This window comes from Brienomyrus brachyistius, chromosome 15, assembly GCF_023856365.1.
Source record: "Brienomyrus brachyistius isolate T26 chromosome 15, BBRACH_0.4, whole genome shotgun sequence".
Taxonomy (NCBI): domain Eukaryota; kingdom Metazoa; phylum Chordata; class Actinopteri; order Osteoglossiformes; family Mormyridae; genus Brienomyrus; species Brienomyrus brachyistius.
Window position 1 is genome coordinate 11906259 of NC_064547.1, and position 24002 is coordinate 11930260.

The 24002-nt window shown below is 46.5% G+C and overlaps 1 protein-coding gene across 6 annotated transcripts in view; it reads right to left on the bottom strand.

Moving 5' to 3' along the window:
* Positions 1–24002, bottom strand: part of LOC125708891 (microtubule-associated protein 4) — a 63038-nt gene that overhangs the window by 5784 nt on the left and 33252 nt on the right. For 5 of the 6 annotated variants that reach the window (XM_048976798.1, XM_048976795.1, XM_048976794.1 and 2 more), the window contains 5 exons: positions 6448–7553; positions 4720–4956; positions 3984–4134; positions 3398–3460; positions 2906–3171 (listed from right to left, as the gene is read on the bottom strand). In XM_048976798.1, coding sequence (XP_048832755.1) covers positions 2906–3171; positions 3398–3460; positions 3984–4134; positions 4720–4956; positions 6448–7553 — 1823 coding nt within the window. The remainder of the gene's footprint in view (positions 1–2905; positions 3172–3397; positions 3461–3983; positions 4135–4719; positions 4957–6447; positions 7554–24002) is intronic. The other variant, XM_048976796.1, reaches the window with a different exon arrangement.

Sequence of the window (24002 nt, forward strand, 5' to 3'; positions counted from 1 at the left end):
TTGGAAATGTACGTGTGTTGATTCACAAATGCACAAAGTCATTAATAACACATATACACACATACACACACACAAAACCATGAGGATATTCAGGTAAGATGAGATCCACTGCAGACTCCCAGAAATACTTGCAGCACCCAGCATTTCCAGCAGAGGGCAGAATGTGCAACAAGTGAGCTGCAAACCAATAACAGACCAACTGCAGGGGAACACGATGCTGGCTTCCTATTCTACAGCGATCATGCCTGTTTATTTACAGATCAAACTCCTGCAGACACTAATTTCCCTCCGGACCTTGTTTGAGAACCACTATTTTGAGAGACACTGAAAGCTGCACAGACACCTGACAGGAAGAACAGCTTTAAATATAGACCAGGGTTACAGGGGCCTGCAGATTAATTTAGTGACTGTTTTGTAGCTAGAGATGCCACAGCTGGATTCAGGCCAGGCTGCACACATGACTGGCTCCTCTGTGAATCTCCTCCTTTTCCCTTTCTTCCATCATTATGGAGGGAAAAAATAGTTTTAGGATTCTCAAGGCCTAATACCCTGATAAATCCCTACCCTCTGGGGTCTACGGGTAGGGAACACACTTTCACTGACTGGGGCATCATCACACATTTCATTCAATATCATAAACGTAATTCATGGCGAATAAATTATTTCTTATATATTTGTTTTGGCATTCATCTCATCTTAATCTTAGTGTACTTTGTAAATATGTCAGATTTATGTGAAGTTTGTAATTTGACATCAAAGTAAAGACATTGCAAAATGCAGTTTGGAACATTTGCAGAAACATTTTAAAAAGTACATAGCAATGGTGGCAGTTTGTTTTGATCCCAGATATCTGATCACCAAAGTCTTGGCTACATGAAGATGACTAAATGGTGTAGTTGCAACATTCAGTTGGATAAATAAATAAGAAAGACCTAACTAATGTCACTATTTCTGCACTCCTTTCATGAAAAATGTAGCAACTTTCATGTGTAGGCATGAGCCATTCACACCTGGCCACATCCCCCTCCCCCTTTTATGGCGCTGATGGGGATGTATCTGGATCACGTTTCACCATTGCGTTGTTCATCTAATTACCATGCGAATTCGATTTGAATACGCAGAAATGCGGCTATTTATAATGCAAATAGCGATCTTCAGGTGAGGGCGGCACTACACGCCCCTGATGCAGGTAAAACAAAGAAAGGTGACATGGTTTCCTTTTTTGTTGATTTAACCTAATTTTAAAAACTTTAATACTTCCAACAACTGACGTTTTGAAAAGAAGACAGATTACAGATTTAGTCAGTGTTTTTTCATGTTTCTACAATAAGATTTCACTGAGTTATGAACTGAAACACACGAGAAAGATACGCGGCATCGCCGACGATGCCGTCAACTCCAGAGGGTTAATGGCTGTTCATCGGGGGTTCACACTGTGCAATTATAACAGAGTGAGGCATCCCAGGACAGTACAGGACATTACAGCATATCACTGGGAGCTGTTCTGTCCTCAGAAATTGCTTGAGGTGGCATTGCAGCACCCTCTGCTAACTAAATCATGTACTACATGGCCTGGGATGGAATAGTGGAACACATTAGGAAGTGCTTAACAAACTTTAAGGCTACAGGTTAAGGCACCTGGAAACTGCAGTGCTGTCACTGCTGACATCCTTTAACATTAAAAAGGAGGCGGAGACAAAATTTAGAAACCAGCATTCATAGGGACAAAAATAAGTGCTAAACATAAATAAAAATTGAGCCAAAATACTAAAATAAAACCCATTAAAACTGAACTGGAACTGAAAATAAACAATGATGAAGACTAAAACTGTCACAGAGCTGTTTGCTACTCGGCGTGAATGGAAGACGGTTATTTTAGGAGAAACCACACACTCAGCCTGGGGGAGGCTGCACCCAAAAAGAAAGGGCGGTACGGTCCCCAAGAAAGAATATGGAAGATATGGAAGCTTACCCACCCCCATTGCCAAGAGGAGAAATAGATGAGGCCATTCTCTCCATTCATCGTCAGAGTGATGGAGATGGTAAGAAGGCCAATCCGTGCAGCATTAAATGGGTGGGGCTTGGGCAGTGTGTGCAGGACTTGGGTTAGGACTCAGTGTCCACGATCGGAAGGTCACTGGTTCAAATCCCATGGTCAGCAGACTGACTTCACCATTGAGTCCTTGAACAAGGCTCGGCTCTGACCCCCGGGACCGGAGCTGGCCCACCAGTAGGGGGCAGAATTGAGAAAAGGTAGCCCTATATTACCCCAGGGACCCTGACTCTGCTTTCTCAATCATATGCTGCTTTGTATGAAACGAACTGTGAAATAAATGCAAATGGGCAAGCTAAACCTCATTTTGTTTTGCATGAGCACAATGACAATAAAGTTGACTTGTGGGGCAGATGGGTTATATTAAACCTACGGTGATATTATGGAGAGGCATAGAATGAGGTTGGGTGGGGCTTTTGTAGGGCGGGGAGCAGGACGAGATGGAAAGCAGGACATACAGTCGAAGCCAGAGTGCGACCAGTCTCCGATAATGGAGGTGTAGTTCCTCCTGTCTGCCACCAGGGCATGACAAACTGATCTGTCAGCAGAAAATACTCACAGTTCATCTCTCAGATATATCCTCTCCACAAGCCGCATATGCTGCAGGACATCATAATCCCCACAGCTCTCGGCTGGCATGCCAAGATTATATAGCGCCTTTATTTAACAGTTAGATGTTAGTCACCGAATGCCCATGATTATAGACAGGAAATGTTCCCAGAAAGACACACGCCTGCTGAAGGGATCTCGCCCAGAAAAGTGGGATAAACGTGACAGGGCTGCAGTGCTGGGGGCAGAGAAGGTGATAGGGATGCTGGGATGCATGTTGCCCCCCTCCCCCCCACAGCATACCTTTCCCCCGCCGGGCTGGTGCTTGGCATTCTCTGTGGAGCCGACCTTAGAACGGGCTTTGCGGACATCGGGGGCGGCCACGGCGTTGGGGGCGGGGCTTAGCCGAGGGGCGGCCTTGGCAGTGGTGGAGGCTGCAGAGGACCGGGGGGCACGTGGCACCGGTGGCTTCCTCTCAGGCAGGGTGGGGGCGGGTGCAGTTGTTGGGGACCTGATGGGACGGCCACTGGTGGAGTTCCGATTGGGGGCGCTCTTGAGTCTGGAGTCAGCTGCGTGCGGGGCAAATCATTGCAAAATTTCCAGGGGATTCAGCAGACGCCACCCCCCTGAGAGCTGCCAAAGTGAGCCCATTGACCCCCCCCCCCACATCACTGTGTCCTATAATCCCCCCACCCTGATGTCACCTCTGCAGATGGGGGAATGTGAGGGACGAGGACCAGGGGGGACAAGCTGGGAATGGAGCAGGGATTTATGGGGGGGGGGGGGGGATCTCACCTGGGGTGCTCTTCAGGCTGCTAGGCTTTCTCACCTCCCCTGTTTCGTTCTCGGCCTTGGTGGCTGTGGAACACACAGAGACATGTCTGCCAGGCAGAGGCAGGGCCACTGAGGCACTGGCACCTGCTGACAACTGATAGGGTCTTCATGTGCCCATTCCCCTGTCAGTCACTGATTCAAAGCATATTATTGGCTAATGAAAAGGCTGGCCCGTCTGTATGAATTATGGCCCCTTTTATGCCCCTCCCTCTTGAAAAGTCAGCCCTGACACTAGAGGGGCTGTAAAGCACTGTAACTCTTTTCTCCTGGCTGACACATTGACATCTAGTTCTGCTGGTCATTTTCCTAAAAGTACTCAGGTTAAGTATATTAATCTACAAGCTTCTCTGTACTAGATGCCCTTAACAACTACTTCACCTACTTGCCAGTACTATACACCTGAAACTAGCTCATTTCATTCAGCATGTTGATGTTAGCTACTCTGTAATTTCTCTTAACGTTAGCGGTGATGAAATGCTGGTCTATAAACGAGATTTTACCCGGGGAAGCACCACAATAAGTGGGAAGGGGAGGGTGAGTGACTCACCTGAGGAACGTCGTGGGGCAAGGGGTCCAGTAGGGGACCGTGTGGTGGATGGGGACACCCGGGGGGTTCTGGCAGGTTTGGCGGAAGTTGTGGTGGAGGAATTGGTCTTGGGCACAGAATTGTCCTTTGGCACCAGGGGGCGCTTTTCTTCCTATGATGCAGAGAGAAGCACGACAGAGAGGAGAATGTGGAGAAAGGGCCTAGTTGGACTGCTCTCCTCATGTGACCCTGAAGATCATGTGAGGGATATCAGGACAATATGGCGACTTCCAGAAGGTGAGGAAGAATGTACCCCTGCCCATTCTAGACTTTGCTGATCTGGGGCTGATGACACCATCTGCTCAATGGCTACTCAGATGTCATTTTGTATTAATAAATAAGATTCTCGTGGATTCCTGTTAATAGTATCAACGCTGCACTTCCTGGAGATCTTGAATCACCTACTGGGAATACTGAGGAATAATGCTGGGAAAATAAAACAAGTCAGATGGAAATCAGAAAAAAATCTGGAAAAACACTGGCAGGATGAAATGATGTCAAATAAATGATTTTAATTAAATGCATCCCATAAAGAGATTAGCAATTTTGTCTGCCGATACTGTCACAAGGAGGTAGCAGAGGGTACTGGGCTTCCCTGGCAGGGCTTTGGGTCTAACGCATGGAGAAGCCTATATCGGTCTGGCAAACGCCAGGACAAGACCGTGTCAGTGTGAGGGGGAGCCAATTAGGGACTCACCTTGAGCTTCTTCTCTTGGGATGTAGCAGTGGGGGTGCGGCTGGCCGCGGACACAGGCCGCTTGCCAGCAGTGTGGGGGGCAGGTGTCTTGGGCAATGGGCTTTTTCTGCTGGGAGCCATGGAGGATGAAGTGGGAGAGGGGGGTGGGCGTTTATAGGTGGGGGCGGAGCTGGTGCCAGTACTGCGCAAGTTCGTCCGCGGCTTGGGGGGGCTCACTTTGCCCGGGCCAACAGCAGGCTTTCAAAAGTGGCACGGTACCCGGCAAACAGAGATCGATGAGAGGGAGACCGGCACATAAAAGAGACCAAAACAAAATGATGATGGGGAGGGCAACAAAAATGATAAAAACTCAAAGGGAGAAGCAGCCACTCAGGTGAAGAAGCCAATCTGCTCATTTGAAAGGATGGATGAATAAAACGATCACAGTAATTTAACACTAAATGGCATTTTTCATCAGAGCGTCCTGTACGACTTATGGACGACATCTACAGCTTTTGCACCCATTTCAACGAGGCTTTAGAGCAACTGGACCCAAACTCGAGAAGGAAAAATTATGATAATTATTGTGTTATACTGATTTCTCTCGATTTATTTAAATATGTTTATCAATCGAAAAACGACACATAAGATGAGGAGGACAAGTGCTGAGAAAATACAATGTCTTGAGAAACTTCATCAAAATATTTAAACAAGGAACTCAGCTGTGAAGAACTGTGGCAATTTTCAGGGTCACTTTGGATATCTGGATATAGGAAATTTTTATAATAACGATATTATGAGTTTACTACAAATCACTTAGACAATGTAGCAGGATAGCTAAGTTAAAAACACAAAAGATCACAGTAATAAAACAAACTGGAATGTAATACTGCACTATGATATAATTTTAAAATATACATGTAGCATCTGTTATATATACACTCTAATTATTCATTATTTATCAGATATATTATAATAAGATTTAATTAAATATTGTGTTATTACATCCTCAGTTTTTCGGGGTCATCTTTAAAAAAAAATGTAAATATTAAAATTACATTATGGATAACATTTGTTATGTTGCCAGATCCATATACTAACCGATTACCAGAAATAATTTGTTTTTTCTTGAAAATAATATCAGGAACTACAGTACAGTAAGCATAGTAAGGATCATTTCCTTGCAGTTAAAACACCATGCCCTAGCATTAAGACCTAATTCAGAAGCGGTGTTTGTAGACTGGTTACTGAAACATAAAAAAGGGTTTTTGTAATAAAATAAAAAAAAAAGGTGCTCAAAAATAGAAGCATACCATTTTCGGATATTTGCATGTGGATCAGCAGTGGGAGATTTCCTGTATTACTGGGGCAGGCCTTGTGGGGTTTGTCCAGGCCGTGAAAAAACATAGTGAAAGTAAAATATATCGCCATTTTAGCCATGAGATTAAATAAGGTAAGAGAACGAAGCACTTCACCTGTACCCATGGGCGTAGGTTTGATTTCACTGATAGTGACCAAATCAGCTCCCCATATGCCTCGTCCCCCTAAATACACTCCCCGAATATTAGAAGGGAGGTGTCCATACCCAGATCTACGCCCTTGATAGTCCCATAACTCCAGTCATCGACCCCCCACCTTACCCATGACGCACAGCAGTAGCCCCACAGACCACCCTCCTGGCCACATGACAGCAGAGGCAGCGGCTTGCGGCTGAGAGTCCACGTTCACTATGTCCCATCCCCGGCTTACCTTGATCTTCTTGTCTGGAGTAGTCAGGTCCTTCTTCAGCACAGCGCCGATCCCGTTAGTCGATGGCGATTTCACACCCCTGGTGGCCTTGTTTCCAGCGGGGGCTTTGCCCTTCTCCCTGCTCTCTTCTTTTTTTTCTGCTTGCTCGGTACTGTCTGTTTTCTCTGCTGTTTCTTTCTTGTCCATTGCACCCGACTTCCCTGACTTGTCGTCCTCTTTATCAGTTTTCTCCAGCTGCCCATTCAGTTCTGGTATCTTCACAGCTCTGTCTTCTTTATCGACAGCTTTGTCGCTTTCAGTTTTCTCTGTTTTATCCTTCACTTCCTCTTTATCCATCTTCTTCATCTCTACCTCACCTGCCTTTTCTACTTTATCCTCCTCCACCTTTCCTGTCTTCTCTAATTTATCCTCCTTCTCCACCTTTTCTGTCTTCTCTTCTTTATCCACTTTCAACTCTTCCAGTTTCTCTGCTTTATCCTCCTCCACCTTTCCTGTCTTCTCTAATTTATCCTCCTTCTCCACCTTTTCTGTCTTCCCCACTTCACCCCCCTTATCTAGTTTATCCATTTTCTCAGGCTTTACATTATCCTCCACTTTATCTATCTTCTCTACTTTATCAAACTTCTCCTTTTCCACCCTCTCTATTTTATCTTCCTTCACCACCTTATCTGTTTCATATACATTATCCATCTTCTCCATCATTTCTAACTTATTCTCCACCTTTTCCATCTTCTCTACTTTATCTTCCTTCTCCACCATTTCCGTCTTCTCTACTTTATCCTCCATCTCCACCTTTTCTGTTTTATCTACTTTATTGTTTTCCATCTTATGTGGCACATTTTCTTTCTTCTCTAGTATTTCTATCTTGTCCAGCTCTTCCACTCTTTCTGCTGTCTCCACTGTACTCTTTACTTTTACACTATCTGCCTTTTTGCCAAGACTTGCCGCTTCCCCTTTCTGCTCTCCTTCCAGTTTCCCAGAATTCTTCTCGGTCTTCTCACCTTCATCCACATTGCCATTCTTCTCCACTGATTCCAGTTTCTCTGACTTTTGTGAGGCCTCTGTCTTTTCAACTGTTTCTTGCTTGCTAGTATTTTCTGTTTTCTCTGTAAAAAAAAAACAATCAAAAGCAGACTCAACAGAATTCACTGGCAGAAAGGTAAAGGTTTTTCTCTTTAATAAAAGAAAAACATTCTGGCTATAAGACAAATCTTTTACTACCTCTGAAGTTTTACACATTATAATACATAATAATAATAATTATTGTTGCTGTTGTTCGCTGTCATAAAACAATTATTCCCTGCTCCAGACTAAACACATCTGACAATGGAAACACAGGATATGACATACAGCTGCAAATTAACTGCTGGGTAACAGATGTCAGCCGTGCAAGTCTGAAGTCCCAGAATCCGCAATTATGTGGGGCTTGGCAGCAAGTACAGGAGTGAGAGCTGGAGAACAAAGCTGCCACAGCTCCAGGCCTCGGTTAAATGCTTCCAGGTAGCCATCAGCGGTACAGTGATACACCCATATTTAAACAGGCAGCTGAAAGTCGAGCTCCCCATCCTTCAGGAGGTTACCCTCCTGCCCTGTGCAGTGGTTTTTTCTGAACTCCTGATTGGCTGTACTACTGGGACGGCCTGACCCCTAGTGGACGAGACCAAAGTAATGCAGTTGATCCTCGGAAAGGAGAAAGAGGCCCACAGGGGCCCCATAGACTGTGGTGCAACCGAAACAATGATCCCATAGATGGGTGAGTCCTGTCAGTTCGGATTAGGCACGGACTATCTATGGACATGATGTGCAGCGATAGAAGGACTGCCCGGAGTCGGGGGGCCATGACGGGAGCCCACCCGCAGCACCACAGGAAGCGAGGGCACGGCACGGGGTCGATGGCTATGCGGGGACCTTGACGGCGCCAAAACCCGGCAGGCTGGTGTGGCACAAACTGCAAGCAATGCAGAAGGGACGCAATCAAAGCCAGATTTCACAGAACTGGGAACCTCAGCACACACCGAGACAGGCATCAAGAACACACGCAGGAAGAGCATATAGGGGCAATTAATAGTTCTGCAGGTCAGGACTCTGAACAGAAGGTCGCTGATTCAAATCCTATGACTAGCAAAGTGATTTCATAGTCGGGCCCTTGAGCGAGGCCCCAAACCCCCAATGGCTCCAGGGACTCCAGCTGAATCAGGCCTTTGAAGGAGGCCCTAAACCTCCAATGACTCCAGGGACTCCAGCTGATCGGGCCCTTGAGCGAGGCCCTAAAGCCCCAATGGCTCCAGGGACTCCAGCTGATCGGGCCCTTGAGCGAGGCCCTAAACCCCCAATGGCTCCAGGGACTCCAGCTGATCGGGCCCTTGAGCGAGGCCCTAAACACCCAATGACTCCAGGACCAGTACAATGAATAACAATCACTTGTCAGCAGATAAGCGATCTGATGTTTTTCATCAGACAGATTCTATGCTTGATTCTTTTCTTGGTTGACAAAGTACAATGAACATGTTTACTCTACTAATGTTAGTGAATTTATAGGGGTTAGTCTGGCATAGCATGGACTGGAAGTGAACTTTTCTCCAATCTTCCTTTAATTTTTGATTATATGTTCACCCCAATGCTGAAAAAGTACTCTCTTCACCAGAGAAGTTTTGCAATACAGTGTTAGCAGCGAAGGACAGCGACTGTACTATTGCTCCTCCTCAAAATTCTTCACAGGGGAAGAGGCCGGGACAGACCTCGCACCTTTTATGCCAATCCAACTCCAGCTGTTGCACGACACCGTACCGCCCCCCACTGTACAGTAACGGAAGGCTCAGCGAATGTTTCGAAAGACCCATTTTTAGCTAAGTCCTTGAGTGGGAGGCAGACGGAAAGAAAAACGAGGGATGCCATGCAGTCCATGAGAAGATCCCCATCCATGAAAAGAAGCAGGCTGCCAAATGTCCCTGGCGACATCGGTTCAGCCACAGCGGCACTGATGCCTTCTGCTTGGCGCTGCGTGCTTCTAACAGTTTCCGGAAACAAAGTACCAGAGAGGCAGAAGCAAATACACTTTTTTTCTCAGGATAAGCTGGCAAATAGGAGATGGGAAAAAAACAACAGGAAAAGAAGAGGAAGATGAGGAGAAAGAACACAAAAAACAATCGTAATTAAAAACAAATTGAGTCAGTGCTTACTGGTACATAAGTGATTAAAAGGAAGTCAACTAAGGCTGAAGAATAACTGGAGAATTAATGGGCAGCTCCAGGTCAGACAAATATAAACTGGGCTGTTTCAAAACTAATACAGGCAAAAATGACATGGGCATTAGCAGACGGTAACAGCATCCAGCCTCCTTCAGTGACTTCTTTAAAGCAGATCAACAGAGTCTTCACAGCAGCGATAAACTATTAATTACCAATCAGTTTATTATGTTTGACCCCATTCATAGAAGGACGTTCAGCTAGTGAATATAGGGGAAGGTCAGAGACCAAATCTCCAGGGGATCCATGTCACGGTTGAGAACATCAGCTGGGACCTCCACTCTTTGATGCTCGTTTCCTCTGCTTCTTGTCCCGACTTTCTAAACCTGGGGAGCCCTAAGTGAAGGAAATGTTTACAGTATAACAGGCACCTCCAAAAAGCCTGGGTTCTAAATCTGACACTAACAGCTGAAGCCTGCAGTATTTAACGTGAGATTGTTGAGAAAGCTAATTCAATCCAAGATGAGGAAACACACTCAAAGTTGACTGTTTGAACCAGGAAATGGGTTGGGTCTCAAACCAAGACCGGCACTGAGATCACAGCCCAGTAAAACAACGTAAATCATCAACTGTACTCTGAACCTCGACAATGATGCAAAAACACCACTTTTCAAGCGACTTCAAGCTTTGCCAAAGCCAAAGTAAACCATGGGATCTTCCTGTAACAGATATTCCAGGAGGCACACAGATGAAAAAACTGATTCAGTATCTGTCCATAGGCATCAGTCTGCGGCAGACAGAGGTGCATCACACGTTCGAGCGTCAGAAGGTTACGTTATGAGTAACGGCTCACAAACGCCCCGTGACCCTTCAGCTCCTGCCGTCTGTCCTGACAAAAACCTACTGAGCTGGATCAAGAGGATGAAGAAGGTGATGAGGAAGAGGCTACAGACCCTAATGCTTCATTCAGTATAAAAGTTTGATGATTCCCTGTGGTCGGAACTGTCATAAGGGGTCACAAAAGTTAAGACCATAGCCAACTGGAAAAATACACCCCCCCCCTCCAAATCGTATGATTAAAGGAAACAATTCTCCAAAGGCACAAATGCAGGAGCAACCAAAAGGCTTTTCTCTCCTCTGCCTGAATGTTTTTTTTTAACTGCAGTAAATTGTGAGGCTTTCAGACGACTATTACAAATGACATTCTGAACAAGCACGGCATGGAAATGCAGCCGGTTCCAAAAACTGAACAAGAAGGAGGGGTGTTCTTTTAATATCTGGAACCAGGTCGGTTTTTCTATTAAGGAAAGACTAAAATATCTCACTCATTGGACAAAATCATTAAGAAAACATTTTGAGCTACACCATTCTAGTGCAACTGGCAATTGATCTTGAGCCAGGGATACAATCTGCCCCCCCCCACCAGAAAAAGGAGAACAAACTAAAACTGCTGCCTCTCACCTGCAGATTGTCTTGATCCAAATAAGCCAGACAGAGGAGAGAGAGCCCTTTGAGCATTAAACTGGGCAGTCAGACCAGACCAGTCACCATCGAAAAGGCCCAACTCCTGGCCAGAGGAAAATCTCTTAATCGCCGTACCAAAGCACAATACACCAGCTCTGTATGACTGTCTACCACACTTGCAGCAACTTTTCACACATTCTCAGATAACCTCTCGCATAGGTACTTCTGATTCCTGGCATTTGGCTTTTGGGGCTGAGGTTAATCCTCTTATTTCCACTCTGTGCACCTCTGGGAGGGAGGTATGACAAGCTGCTCTGATTGGTGTGACTCCTCAGGGATGAATTCATACAGTCTCACATTGCTTTCCTTGTCCAGATATTGGGCACAAGACCCGAATTCCAAGGCTGGGAAGGGCCGTAGCTTGTGTCAGATGACTTCGTCCCGTAATCCCAGACATCTCTGATTTCCGAACTCATCTGTCTTTCAGCCTCTTCCCTCAATTTCTCTCTCAATCTCCTGCGACCTTCTCATTCGTACCCCACACACACAATACAGGCAGCCATAAATCGAGGTTGCCCAGAATCTGAGACGTGACTCGGAGACTGTGGGGGGGGGGGGGGGGTTTCGGGGACGGGCAAGGGGGTTACATATGACGCGACCTACCCTCGGCGGCGGCAAAGGTGCTTCCGGTAGTGCATCCATTGACGTTCAGCCCGCCGGAGGGCACTTCCAGCAGAATGCTCCCCTCTTTCTCCGTCACCAGTACCTCTGGGGCGCCATGCAGCGTGTCGCAGGAGATGCTCCTGGTCTCCCTCTCCAAACCCAGCTGGGAACAAGCCCTCACTTCTTGTCTGAAGTCGGCGGCAGTGAACGACACGATTGGGGGAGGCGTTGATGGCTGCCTGTCTGCCACGGTGAGGGACCGCTTGACGGTGGACTGGGTGCGCCGTGGCGCTGCTCCGGGGGAGGGCAGTTCGTCCAGCCGCGGCACCTTGCCAGGGTACTTGTCGGGCAGCTGGAGGCTGGCCGGCACGGAGAGGTGGGTACACTCCGACATGGCGCGTCGCATGGCCTTGCGCTGCTTCTCGGCGCGGCCCATGAAGCAGGGCTCGGCGTCTCCGTCGCTGTCCTCTGAGGGCCCCCCTACTGCGGGGGGGTCGCAGACACCCACCACCCCGATCACGCAGTAGTTGGGGGCTGCGGGTCCCGCTGAGGTTTTGGTCGGCATGGCGCTACTCTTGGCCATCTCAAACGAGTTTGCTGCCGGCAAGACGTCAACTGGGCTGCAGTCGGCTTCGGCCAGGACGCTGAGCCTCCCACTGCCCCCGTATCCTGGTGGGACGGGCGGCTTGCCACATGGGGATGGCGAGGATGACAAGGGGCTCTCCGGACTCTCTCCAGTGCTACCCAGTGACGTGCCACTCGCCCGGCAAGCTGCCTTCAGCCCCACATCCCCGTCCGAGCCCTCAAAGAAGCAGAGCTTGTTCTCATCAGTGAGTCCAGATACCTGGGAGGGTACCCCCATCTCCGTCTGCTGCCAGTCCCAGCCCTGGGGGGGCGCCTTACACAGCTCGCTGTACTCTGAGAACGGAGCTGCCGGCTTTTGATTGGAGAGAGAAGACATCCTTTCCTCCCTCTGTCGACTGTGAGGTGAATCTCTCCCCTGATATCCTCACGCACGTCCCCTTGCTCTCCCTTGTTCTGTTGCTCTGCTCGTAGAGGCAGGAACGTGTGTGTGTGTGTGTGTGTGTGTACACCGTTCACGCTCTCTCCTGTTTCTGCCGCTCTGCTCGAGGACTGACCAGGAGCAGCACTGGTGCTGAGCCGAATGTTCTGCTTATTTCCCCCTCCCACAGCCCCTCCACAGCTTGAGTCATGTGACGTGTTTCTGGCTGCTCATTCGTCACTGACGAGTCCCACCTCAAAATGTTCCTCCCATTAATTTTTTTTCCTCTCTTCTGTCCATCCTGACCCTGCATACCCGATTTCTCAGTCTAGATGTTTCTCCTCAGTCTGTCCAGTATTGAAAATGGGGCCCAGAGCCTCAGGGGGCAGATGCCCCACTCCCAACCCAAATCTCCATCTTTCACGAGCGGCACTGCTGGCGTGGACCTCTTGCCCATCTGCTTCTATATTCCCTCTCCTTCTCCTCAGGTAACTCTGTCTTCTAAGTGCACAGTCTCAGAGAATCTCCCATCCTCTCAGCACCATTCACAAACGCCCTGCTCCTCTCTCTAAGTGTCTTTATCGGTTTCTTTGCCACCGTCTCCCCCCCGACCAGCTGTTTTTGCAACAGAGCCTGAACCCATCTGGGCCCCCACCCCATGTTGATTCTGACAGATCCTCTGTCCCAGACCGTCATCCTATCTCTGTTCCCCACCCCAGTGCCGAGCGCAGGGTGATCCCTTGGCATGACAGCCTGTCCGCATCTCACACATGGGGGGGAGGGGGGTTGGAAGATGATAGATGGAGGAATTTCCCAAAAAACGGCTCTGGAGCTTGTTTTCTGTGATCCGAAAGGGAGAACAAAGCTGCCACACTTGTAGTGTAAACAAAAAAGTGGAATACATCAATATGCCCAGCCATTTTCCACTGCATGCCAGATGCCAGGGACAGCAGGGAGACCCCCACTGGTGCAGATATACAAATTAATAGTTCGTTGTCGGGTTCGAGTCCAACAAAAGCCGGCATGTGTCCGTGTCCTGTGGAACAAGCATAGCACTTCGGGGAGGCGGGTCCTTCAATCCCAGTTTTTGGTATCTGCTAACTAGTGTAGGCAGGGAGTGTACGCAAGGGCCAGACCCCCACCCAGCTCAGCATACACCCACCGTTGTCCCGGTTACATAAACTCTCTTTCCACCCCATCCTCTATCATTTGCCTATTGCTCACAAATTGGTCCGGAAAACTAATAATGTGTTATGCAATTATGTACCGTAAGCCCTCCACCAGCCGCTTATTGTATTGGGCGGATCAGCATGTGGGAGCGCTGTCAGTCACAGTCAAAACAGGCAAGGAGGGACTCCGTGAGTTACGAGCCGCTGCAGGTAGTATTAAAATAGTCCTTATACACCAAAAATAAGGTGTACTTTCAAGGTTTCTTGAACTCACAGTTTGACTATTTTTGTACCAAGATTTAACTGGAATATGTTCATCCATCCATCCATCCATCCATTTTTCAAGCCGCTTATCCTACTGGGTCGCGGGGGGGGTCTGGAGCCTATCCCGGAAGCAATGGGCACGAGCCAGGGAACAACCCAGGATGGGGGGCCAGCCCATCGCAGGGCACACTCACACACCAGTCACTCACACATGCACAACTATGGGCAATTAAGCAACTCCAATTAGCCTCAGCATGTCTTTGGACTGTGGGGGGGAAACCAGAGTACTCGCAAGAAACCCCACGACAACATGGGGAGAACATGCAAACTCCGCACACATGTGACCCAGGCGGAGACTCGAACCCGGGTCCCAGAGGTGTGAGGCAACGGTGCTAACCACTGCACCACCATGGAATATGCTCACTCCTTTGCAATAACTGAATTATGTTTACATTGTTCTACAATGCTTATTTACATATTAAATTGTCCTGATTGTTTACTGGTGGCTGGAAGGACATGCAGAGTAAAAATTTCATTGCATAGTTAAAAAGACTGTTTACTGTATGTATGACAATCAATCAGGAATCTGTTGTACAGTTACCCTGGACATTATACATAGATTCAGACAGACCCACTCCTCCTTACTTTAAATAATGCTAGCTCTTTTCATGCGCATCAGTGCAGCATATTACCATGAAATCCAGTCCTAAAACTTCATAAGTACCTCTTTAGTTCCTTATTAGCAACATTTTTTGAATGAAATGTTTTGATTGAGCCTCGGTAGATGAATGACACTCGTGGAGGTTTGAGAGCAACAAGGCTGGGTTAAGGTCTCTGTTACAATGTGGTAGCCTTCAGCCCACAGATGAGGGTTTCGTGCTCCTCTCTGGCTACTAAGACCTCTTGCGCATGGACCCATTTCACAGGAAAAAGCCTGGATACATAAACAGGAGAGACGAAACGGTTCCTCACCCCGTAAGGACCCACACAGTGCCACGCTCACTGTCGCTGATATTTCACACCATTCACATCTAAATGGATTACAGTATGCATTTCCATTTTCACTTGACTGTGCCCTTAAACAGCAATGGATGTGAAGAGTAAAGAGCTATTTTTGGATGCTCTAATCTCCATTAAGTGGCAGAACCCAGTGCTGTCGCCATTATAAAAAATACGGTATATTAGCGTGAATACACAGGAGAACGCTGTTTGTTTTGATTTAAGTCGCTGTGCTTTTAGCGCGGATTGTAAACAGGAAGCCACTTCGACGGCAGGGAGGGACTGACATCAGTGTGGTAGAGCCAGGCAATAAACCTGTCTGCCTCATGAAGTAAGAGGTTAAAATTTTATATTAGTGCAGTAATTAATCATTCAGACCTCTGGGTTTCTTTAAGATGAAATAATTTAGCACTGAAACAAGGTAAGGTAGAATATATAACTAGACACGGGGGTAACTAAAGTTTACTAGTCATGGTAAACTTACTAGACTTCTCTAGGAGTGAACTCGGTACAGGGAAGGTCTTCAGACGTGGGGCACAGCGTTCAGTGGTGTCGGTACTAATGCAGGCCCGGAGAGGTGAGTAAGTTACTATTTTGGGCAGTTCCATGCCTCCCCTACCCATCACTCCCTATTGTTTCCTTGGTAGCCCCATTTCCAAGCAACTGCCTCCCATTACCATAGCAACAGGCTCCCCGTCACAGAGGCTGCACCATGTCAGCAACATGGGGAGCAAGATGAAAGGACAGGCAAGAAGGGGACAGAAATGTGGAAGATGGAAGGAGAAACAGCAGGATTAAAAAAAAAGACTAATTTTACGAACTGTGAACAAAGTTCATTCCTCTCACCTTCTCTCGAACAAAAATATCTTCCAGTTAATCAAAATTTGTTAATTAAAGTCATTAGTCTCTGAACAGCATTTTAGCCTTTTATTATCCAGAGTCTGCCACAGCTGTGTTGCTGAAAAAAAAGTGCTTTAAGGACAATTACGTTTGTTAAAATGGAGGCAATAGCATAGAAGAGAACAGAATGAAATGCAAAGGCCTATTCGGAGGCAGGTCACAAACACGGTGGCTAATGAACAGAATCTCTGAACTATTTCAATCGGAGCAGCAACACTGGATGCGTTGCGGCAGAAAACATTTCAGCTTCAGATGCAAAGCATGCATCGGTGCAGCTAAAATGCAAGCGTGTTAAAAATAACTCTCCAGCACCAAGAAACATAATGGTTCACTTGCATCTTTCTTCTTTCATTATCGTTTTTTTTTTCAGCAAGCAAACTTCGGTGACGCGGACTGGCTGAAGGTGGGCGGACAGGTGCCGAAATAATTCATTCTGTCACAGACGTGTGCACCTGGCACGCAGCGGGGGCCAAAACTGAGGCTGAAAGTGGAGCAGGGAAGGGCACAGGCCTTGCCTCACGATACCCGCTGGGGTTAAGGATGTGCCGCTCTCTGATTTAGACGGAGTACAGACATTTCTGTCTTCTTCACTGACCCGCCCCCCAAAATGTCCCATTCAATCCATAAGGCCCAGTCCTTCAAAGTGCCTCTATTTGTTAAAGGATGTAAATGCATTAAAGGTGGACACTGGCACTGGCCATAGTGCAGGGAGAGCTCATGCACTGCTGCTAACATAATCCCCGCTCCTGCTGACCTTTCAGCTTGCTGTCTGGCCGGCAGTAAGACGCGACTTCGACACTGCATATCACACAGAAATACTAATACGAACAGCATAAATCTAAAAACAATAAATGATCGTGTATTCCAATTTATAAATAGCAGCTAAAAGCATCTACATTCTAACTTATAGAAAAATTACATTCTTAAGCAGCACTGATGGGCATTAAATGCAAAAAATTGGATAATGTATTTAATTGCTAATGTATAACAGATTTAATAACACCACATAAAAACTTACGGATCGTTCTTCAAACACCTGTACTGTATGTACATTTCTGAGCACTAATCCGCCGAACATCATCATGGAAACCATCTCTCTTAGCGACTTTCATAATTAAGATGCTAATACAAAGTGGCTTAATGTCACCATGTGCCCTGTAGCCTGACCGGCCTTGAGGAGAAATAACAGAACTAAACCCTTGTCTGCTTTATAAATAGCATGAGTCAGGGACTCAGTACGGGGGCAAGGAGTTGGGTCTACAAATGGCGGACGAAGGCCAGCTGGGCAGTGCCAACATGGGGACTAATTGTGCAGCATGGTTTCTTCATTTGTTGTTACATTAAAGAACCTGCAACACCCATAACACTTCCACATTTTACAAACTTAGAAGATGCTTAATTGAGAGTGATATATGTTTCAGGCAGTCTCTGAAGCAATGGGTTTAAGGGTGTACACAACATCTCAATGGTGATATCATTAACTCTGGGATTTGAACCGACAACCATCTGATCACAGACACGGCATCCCAGCCATGTGAGCCACACTGCACCCCCGTTAGCACCGTTACCCCTGATTAAAACCTTATTTCTCCGGTTAACCAGAGAATCCCTCACTTTCAAAGTGGTGAACCGTCTGCACACTTGTACAAAGTGAGTGTGCTTTTGACAGCATGCGAGAGGTGCAGGCTTACGCATGACACATCTGTGCGGCTGGGAGCATGCAAGGGGCCGTGCCAAAGCAAACAACTGGATCACATCGCCTACTGCTGACGTGTGTCTGGCTTCTCAGCTGTCAGGTCGCGTACGCATTCTCTGAGTCACCGCGGGACACGACCAGCCCCCTGCCGCTTTCCCAAAGCAGACGATCTGCTTCTGTCTGCACTGGTGCACACACCACCACCTGACCTTCATCTCTACTGTCCTGTCATCCATTTGCTCAACAATTTGGAACGTGTTACCTAACCTATTGCATAATACTTTGACAATTGATTAGCAATGTATTTTGAGACCCCACTTGCCAATTTTCCATGATATTGTAGTTTCTGAAGGTTAGGGATTTGCGTCTGCAGTTCAGTCATGGTCGCACATGGCGTATCATCATTGGGGTCATGAAAGGCATGATGGAAGAGGAGGGGTATGGAAGAACTCCATGGAGAAGAATACTAGGACGGCAGAGCAGAGCAGGCTATTCTTGCTCGTTTGAATGTTTAATAAGTAGCTATGTGCCGCCTAGAGCTCATTTGAATTTAGACTGGTGAGGAAAGACAGTCATGAATCCTTTGTGCAGCCTGCTCCTCCCCTGAGTCAGCGGCTACAGCTACTGAGCTCATACACTGTCCCACACCTGGGCGTCAGTCCCAAATGGCTGTCGCTGCTGCATCTGTACCAGGCTGCACTTTTGAGGTCCACTTTAGATGCTGCATCATACATACCATGCTCCAGAATTCCTACTCCTGACTTTGTATCCGTATACTCAGACACGCGACGGCATACTGTGCTTGAGATGTCGCTGTGCATGAAAGGACTCCCCAGGGAATCTTAAACGAAATGCGTTTGGAGTCCCAGAAATGTCTGCTTCACAGAATGCTTGTTCCAGGACCCCAAAAACTCTGAAAAAGCAACACAAACAGCTCAACACACATTGCAGCGGAGGAGCATGTGTTTGGGACTCCGGTTAACTTTTAGACATGAGGAGGACTCAGAATGAAGGGCTACAGAGAAAGCAGAACATCAGATAAAGGAGGCGGAGCTTTGCTGGACAAATGGGAGAGCTGTTGCTGGGGAAACGTTATTTCATGCCACTGCATACCTTGTATGTGGTATGACAATAAAACCTGACAGGTCAAGAATGGACAGAGTGCCACCTCCTGATATTATGTGGAATGTCACCTGACCCCTGACCTTCTGTGTGAAGATGCAGGACTGACGATGGCTCTGTGAAGGTCACTCTACATGATTTTATGCTGATCTCCAGAGTGTCATGCAGTAACGGCGTGCTTCACACGGCGTGCTTCCTATGTCCTTCAGAGCGCAACGTCTTAGCCGACCATCACGGTTTTAAGGGAAGAAAATACAACAATGAAGTCATCGGTGTTTACCGCAGAAAACGTCTTCAAAGCCTTATTTCATATCTATTGTTTGGGCTTTGCCTCATGGACCACTGTGCAGCTCAGTGGGGTAGGATACCGTGTCTGTGATTGGAAAGTCGCCGACTGAAATCCCAGCTCATGGGAGTTTTACTTACAGAAAACTGTTCTGAGGGAAGAAAGAAAAATGATTTGTACAGGGAGATAACCAATCAGATTGTAGAGGAGGTGGGCCCAAGCAACTAGAGGAGGAGAGACCACCCAATCAGATGTCTTGACCCACCTCCTCTACTTGCTTGGACCCACCTCTCTCTGAGCCAATCATTCTTCAGTCTGCCGTCAGAACAAATGTTCTAAAAAAAAGCATCTGCTAAACAAATAAAATGTAGATAATATCAAAGCAATGACAACACAAAAAAATACCTAATGAGTGACAACTGATAATAACTGTTACAGGTTAACATAAAAATCTGTGCATCTTGCTGAATCCCAAGCTACAAATGCCATCCCTGCCAGTGGGACAGCTCACGGTCTGGACATGGCCTGCATCCGCACTGCATCATTGTGACATTTTGCTTGGCCCTTTGTGCTTCCCATCCCCAGAGCCCTCACTATCCACCACCATTGTAAGAACTTCACTTTGGAAACCTGGAGGAGAATGTGACAAGCCTGGTGACAATTCTGTGTTGTGCTGTTAGTGTGTGAGGGTTGGTGGAGGGGACAGTCTACACAGCCTTGTCTCTTGATGTCCCCCCTCTCCCCTATGGCATAAGTACTACTTTGGGTGACATGGCCCACCCCCCTGCACACTGAGACACCCTAAATTACAGAGCAGAGCGGCCCTCGAGGGCAGCTGCCTCGCCCCTGCCAGTGCACCCAGCTGTGTCATAAGCAATAACACATCCCTTCACTTAGCAGTCACTGCGGTCCCAGATTGAACATTGTTATTTGCCGAGGCACGGAGGCACATCCAAAACGGAAGCCTCATCTTCATCGAGAAAGCACTCCGTGACATCAACAAAACGTGCAACGCGTGTCAAGCTCCACGCTGCTCTCGGAATGCCGGCGACACACTACAGACGTGATCATATTGACGATAAATGGCGGGAAAACATTCACCTGCCATGTTACCCTGCTTCCAAACAAAAACAGACAGAAATTCGGCAATCGATATCTATTCCGGACATTCGTTGAGCCGCCGAGTTCCATTTTTGCAGACGATCACGTTGCCATGGCAACTAATCACCTGTCCCTGCCAACTGGCGTTTCAGTTAATGAAGTCCAGCTGGCCCTGATATGACTGATTTGACTTTCATGGACAAACATGGGTAAATGGACAGAGGGGAGCCAGATCGCCCACAATGTCCAATTTTGTTTGAGTCTTTGCGTTATTCTGTAAAACCTGTTTAGCTATTTCCAGAGCCTTAGTGTTTTGCGTCACTACCTTGACTGCTTGAGTTCAGGCAATGAAACAATACTGTCCCAATTAATGCGTCATTTGTTTAATAAAATCTTCTGTTCTTTGTACTGTTTCTAGCATTTCCAACCACTAGCTTCTGACCTACAATCATTATTCAAGCAAACATATTTTTAAAGAATACACAAATAGAAAGTGGAACTAAAGCACTTTCGTGAATAAACAGCAGACTGGATCTGTTTGAGGGAGTGACCCGGTTGGACACTTCAGTGCTATATCAATCGCAAATATGGTAAGACAACAAATATTAGATAACTTCACATGTAATACCAGTAGCAACGAGACCATGAGTAATCTTCCAAACCTGAGCCCATACAGTGGGGCAAAAAAGTATTTAGTCAGCCACCAATTGTGCAAGTTCTCCCACTTAAAAAGATGAGAGAGGCCTGTAATTTTCACCATAGGTGTAGCTCAACTATGAGAGACAAAAGGAGACAAAGAAATCCAGATAATCACATTGACTGAATTTTAAAGAATTTATTTGCGAAGTATGGTGGAAAATAAGTAATTGGTCAATAACAAAAGTCCATCTCAATACTTTGTAATGAAACCTTTGTTGGCAATGACAGAGGTCAGACGTCTTCTGTAAGTCTTCACAAGGATGTCACCCACTGTTGCTGGTATTTTGGCCCATTCCTCCATGCAGACCTCCTCTAGAGCAGTGATGTTTCGGGGCTGTCGCTGGGCAACACGGACGTTCAACTCCCTCCAAAGATTTTCTATGGGGTTGAGATCTGGAGACTGGCTTGGCCACCCCAGGACCTTGAAATACTTCTTACGAAGCCACTCCTTCGTTACCCGGGCGGCGTGTTTGTAATAATTGTCATGCTGAAAGATCCAGCCGCGATTCATCTTCAATGCCCTTGTTTTCACTCAAAATCTGATGATACATGGCCCCGTTCATTCTTTCCTTTACACGGACCAGTCGTCCTGGTCCCTTTGCGGAAAAACAGCCCCAAAGCATGATGTTTCCACCCCCATGCTTTACAGTAGGTATGGTGTTCTTTGGATGCAACTCAGCATTCTCTCTCCTCCAAACACCACGAGTAGCATTTTTACCAAAAAGTTCTATTTTGGTTTCATCTGACCACATGACATTCTCCCAATCCTCTTCTGGATCATCCAAATGCTCTCTAGCAAACTTCAGATGGGCTTGCACACGTACTGGCTAAAGCAGGGGGACACGTCTGGCACTGCATGATCTGAGTCCCTGGCGGCGTAGTGTGTTACTGACGGTGGCCTTTGTTACTTGGGTCCCAGCTCTCTGCAGGTCATTCACTAGGTCCCCCGTGTGGTTCTGGGATTTCTGCTCACCGTTGTTGTGATCATTCTGACCCCACGGGGTGAGATCTTGCGTGGAGCCCCAGATCGAGGGAAATTATCAGTGGTGTTGTATATCTTCCATTTTCTAATAATTGCTCCCACCGTTGATTTCTTCGCACCAAGCTGCTTACCTATTGCAGATTCACTCTTCCCAGCCTGGTGCAGGTCTACAATTTTGTTTCCGGTGTCCTTCAACAGCTCTTTGGTCTTGGCCATAGTGGAGTTTGGAGTACGACTGTTTGAGGTTGTGGACAGGTGTCTTTTATACTGCTAAGGAGTTCAGACAGGTGCCATTAATACAGGTGACGAGTGGAGGACAGAGGAGCCTCTTACAGAAGACGTTACAGGTCTGTGAGAGCAAGAAATCTTGCTTGTTTGTAGGTGACCAAATACTTATTTCCCACCATACTTCGCAAATAAATTCTTAAAAATTTAGTCAGTGTGATTATCTGGATTTCTTTGTCTCATTTTGTCTCTCATAGTTGAGGTAAACCTATGGTGAAAATTACAGGCCTCTCTCATCTTTTTAAGTGAAAGATCTTGCATCTTGTGACTGACTAAATACTTTTTTCCCCACTGTATATAAAAACAAGGATGACTCAGCTGAATTTGACACATAACAGCTGAATCATTTTGCATGTTGTAAAAAGTAAACACTTGATGATAATGACAAATAAAGCCTATTTCAAAATAAATATATCAATATTTATATATAATTAAGAATCCTGGTACATTGATGTAACCTTTATATTGCGAGCTTTACATATGTTGCCCAAACATTCAGCAGTTATTTTAGAAATACATTTCGGATTTGCATAAAAACATACTAACACATTAGAAATCTCCCGGTTGCTTTGGGCTGACTCAGTACATCCCAGCTTTCTGAGAGGAAACTATTAGCATCTTGGCAATCGTTACGGATTTACTCTGGCTGAGCGAAAAAAAGACCGAAATGACAAAGAGGCACATAAAAGTGTGCTTTGTTAGACTGGTTTAACGGCTATAATAAGAAAATGAGGCTCTCATAGAAATGGCATCATGACAGGGACGAATCTAACCTGAAATTCACAGTAAAATTTTATTTACCAAGTATGGGCTGCATCTTAACAACCCTTCTGTAAATATCAATTAAGATGGAAGCCATTCAGTGCACCTTTAACTCCTACAAATGATTTAAGAAGACAGTATTATGGCACCATAATTTGCCTCGCTGAACTTATTGTCAGAGTTTGTTGCTGATAAGAAGAATTATGTCCGCTCGTTTACATTTTGCACAACAGAAACAAAACTGATAGAAGGTTAACTTGGATTTATTAAACAAAACAAGTTCTTGGGCAGCGTCTGGCCAATCAGAGTTTCCATTTGATGAGTTATACTGCACACCAGCCTCACGGCCCTCAGCCCGAGGACAGGAGCTTATTTATAGGGAGAGGAGGAGCAGGCGTCCGGAAGCATTTCACTCAATGCCTGCGCTTCTATGAACTTGACGCAAAAGGGGAAAAAAAATTATGAAAAAGCATCATCTGAAGATAAGCTGGAGACAGAAGTACAGCTTTAAGGAGGAGCAGTGAAAGGGAGAGGAAGGTCACTGTCTGCGGTAAGATGGGTCACCACAGTGAAGGCAAGAACCAGGAACCTGCCTGCAAGAAATGACGTGCTGTCCGCTGGGTTCCAGTCTCACTATTAACACCTGTACTGTACTTATTTACTCATTTTTACAGCAGAAAGCCCTCTGGTGGATCAGTAAAGGTCTGTCTCACCTCATTTTACCTCACGGCCTTTATATGCTTTTTTAAACTCCAAAAGCCTAGGTTCCTCTCAAGGTTTCTTCCTGCTAGAGGGAGTTTTTCCTTGCCACTGTCGCCTCAGGCTTGCTTGGTGGGGTTCGGGCCGGTTGAATGTAAAGTGCTTTGTGACAATGACTGTTGTTAAAAGCGCTATATAAATAAAATTGAATTGAATTGAACTGAAAAGGTCTTTCCAAGGCACTGATTCCCACATGGCGTCAGGAGAAAAAGAACA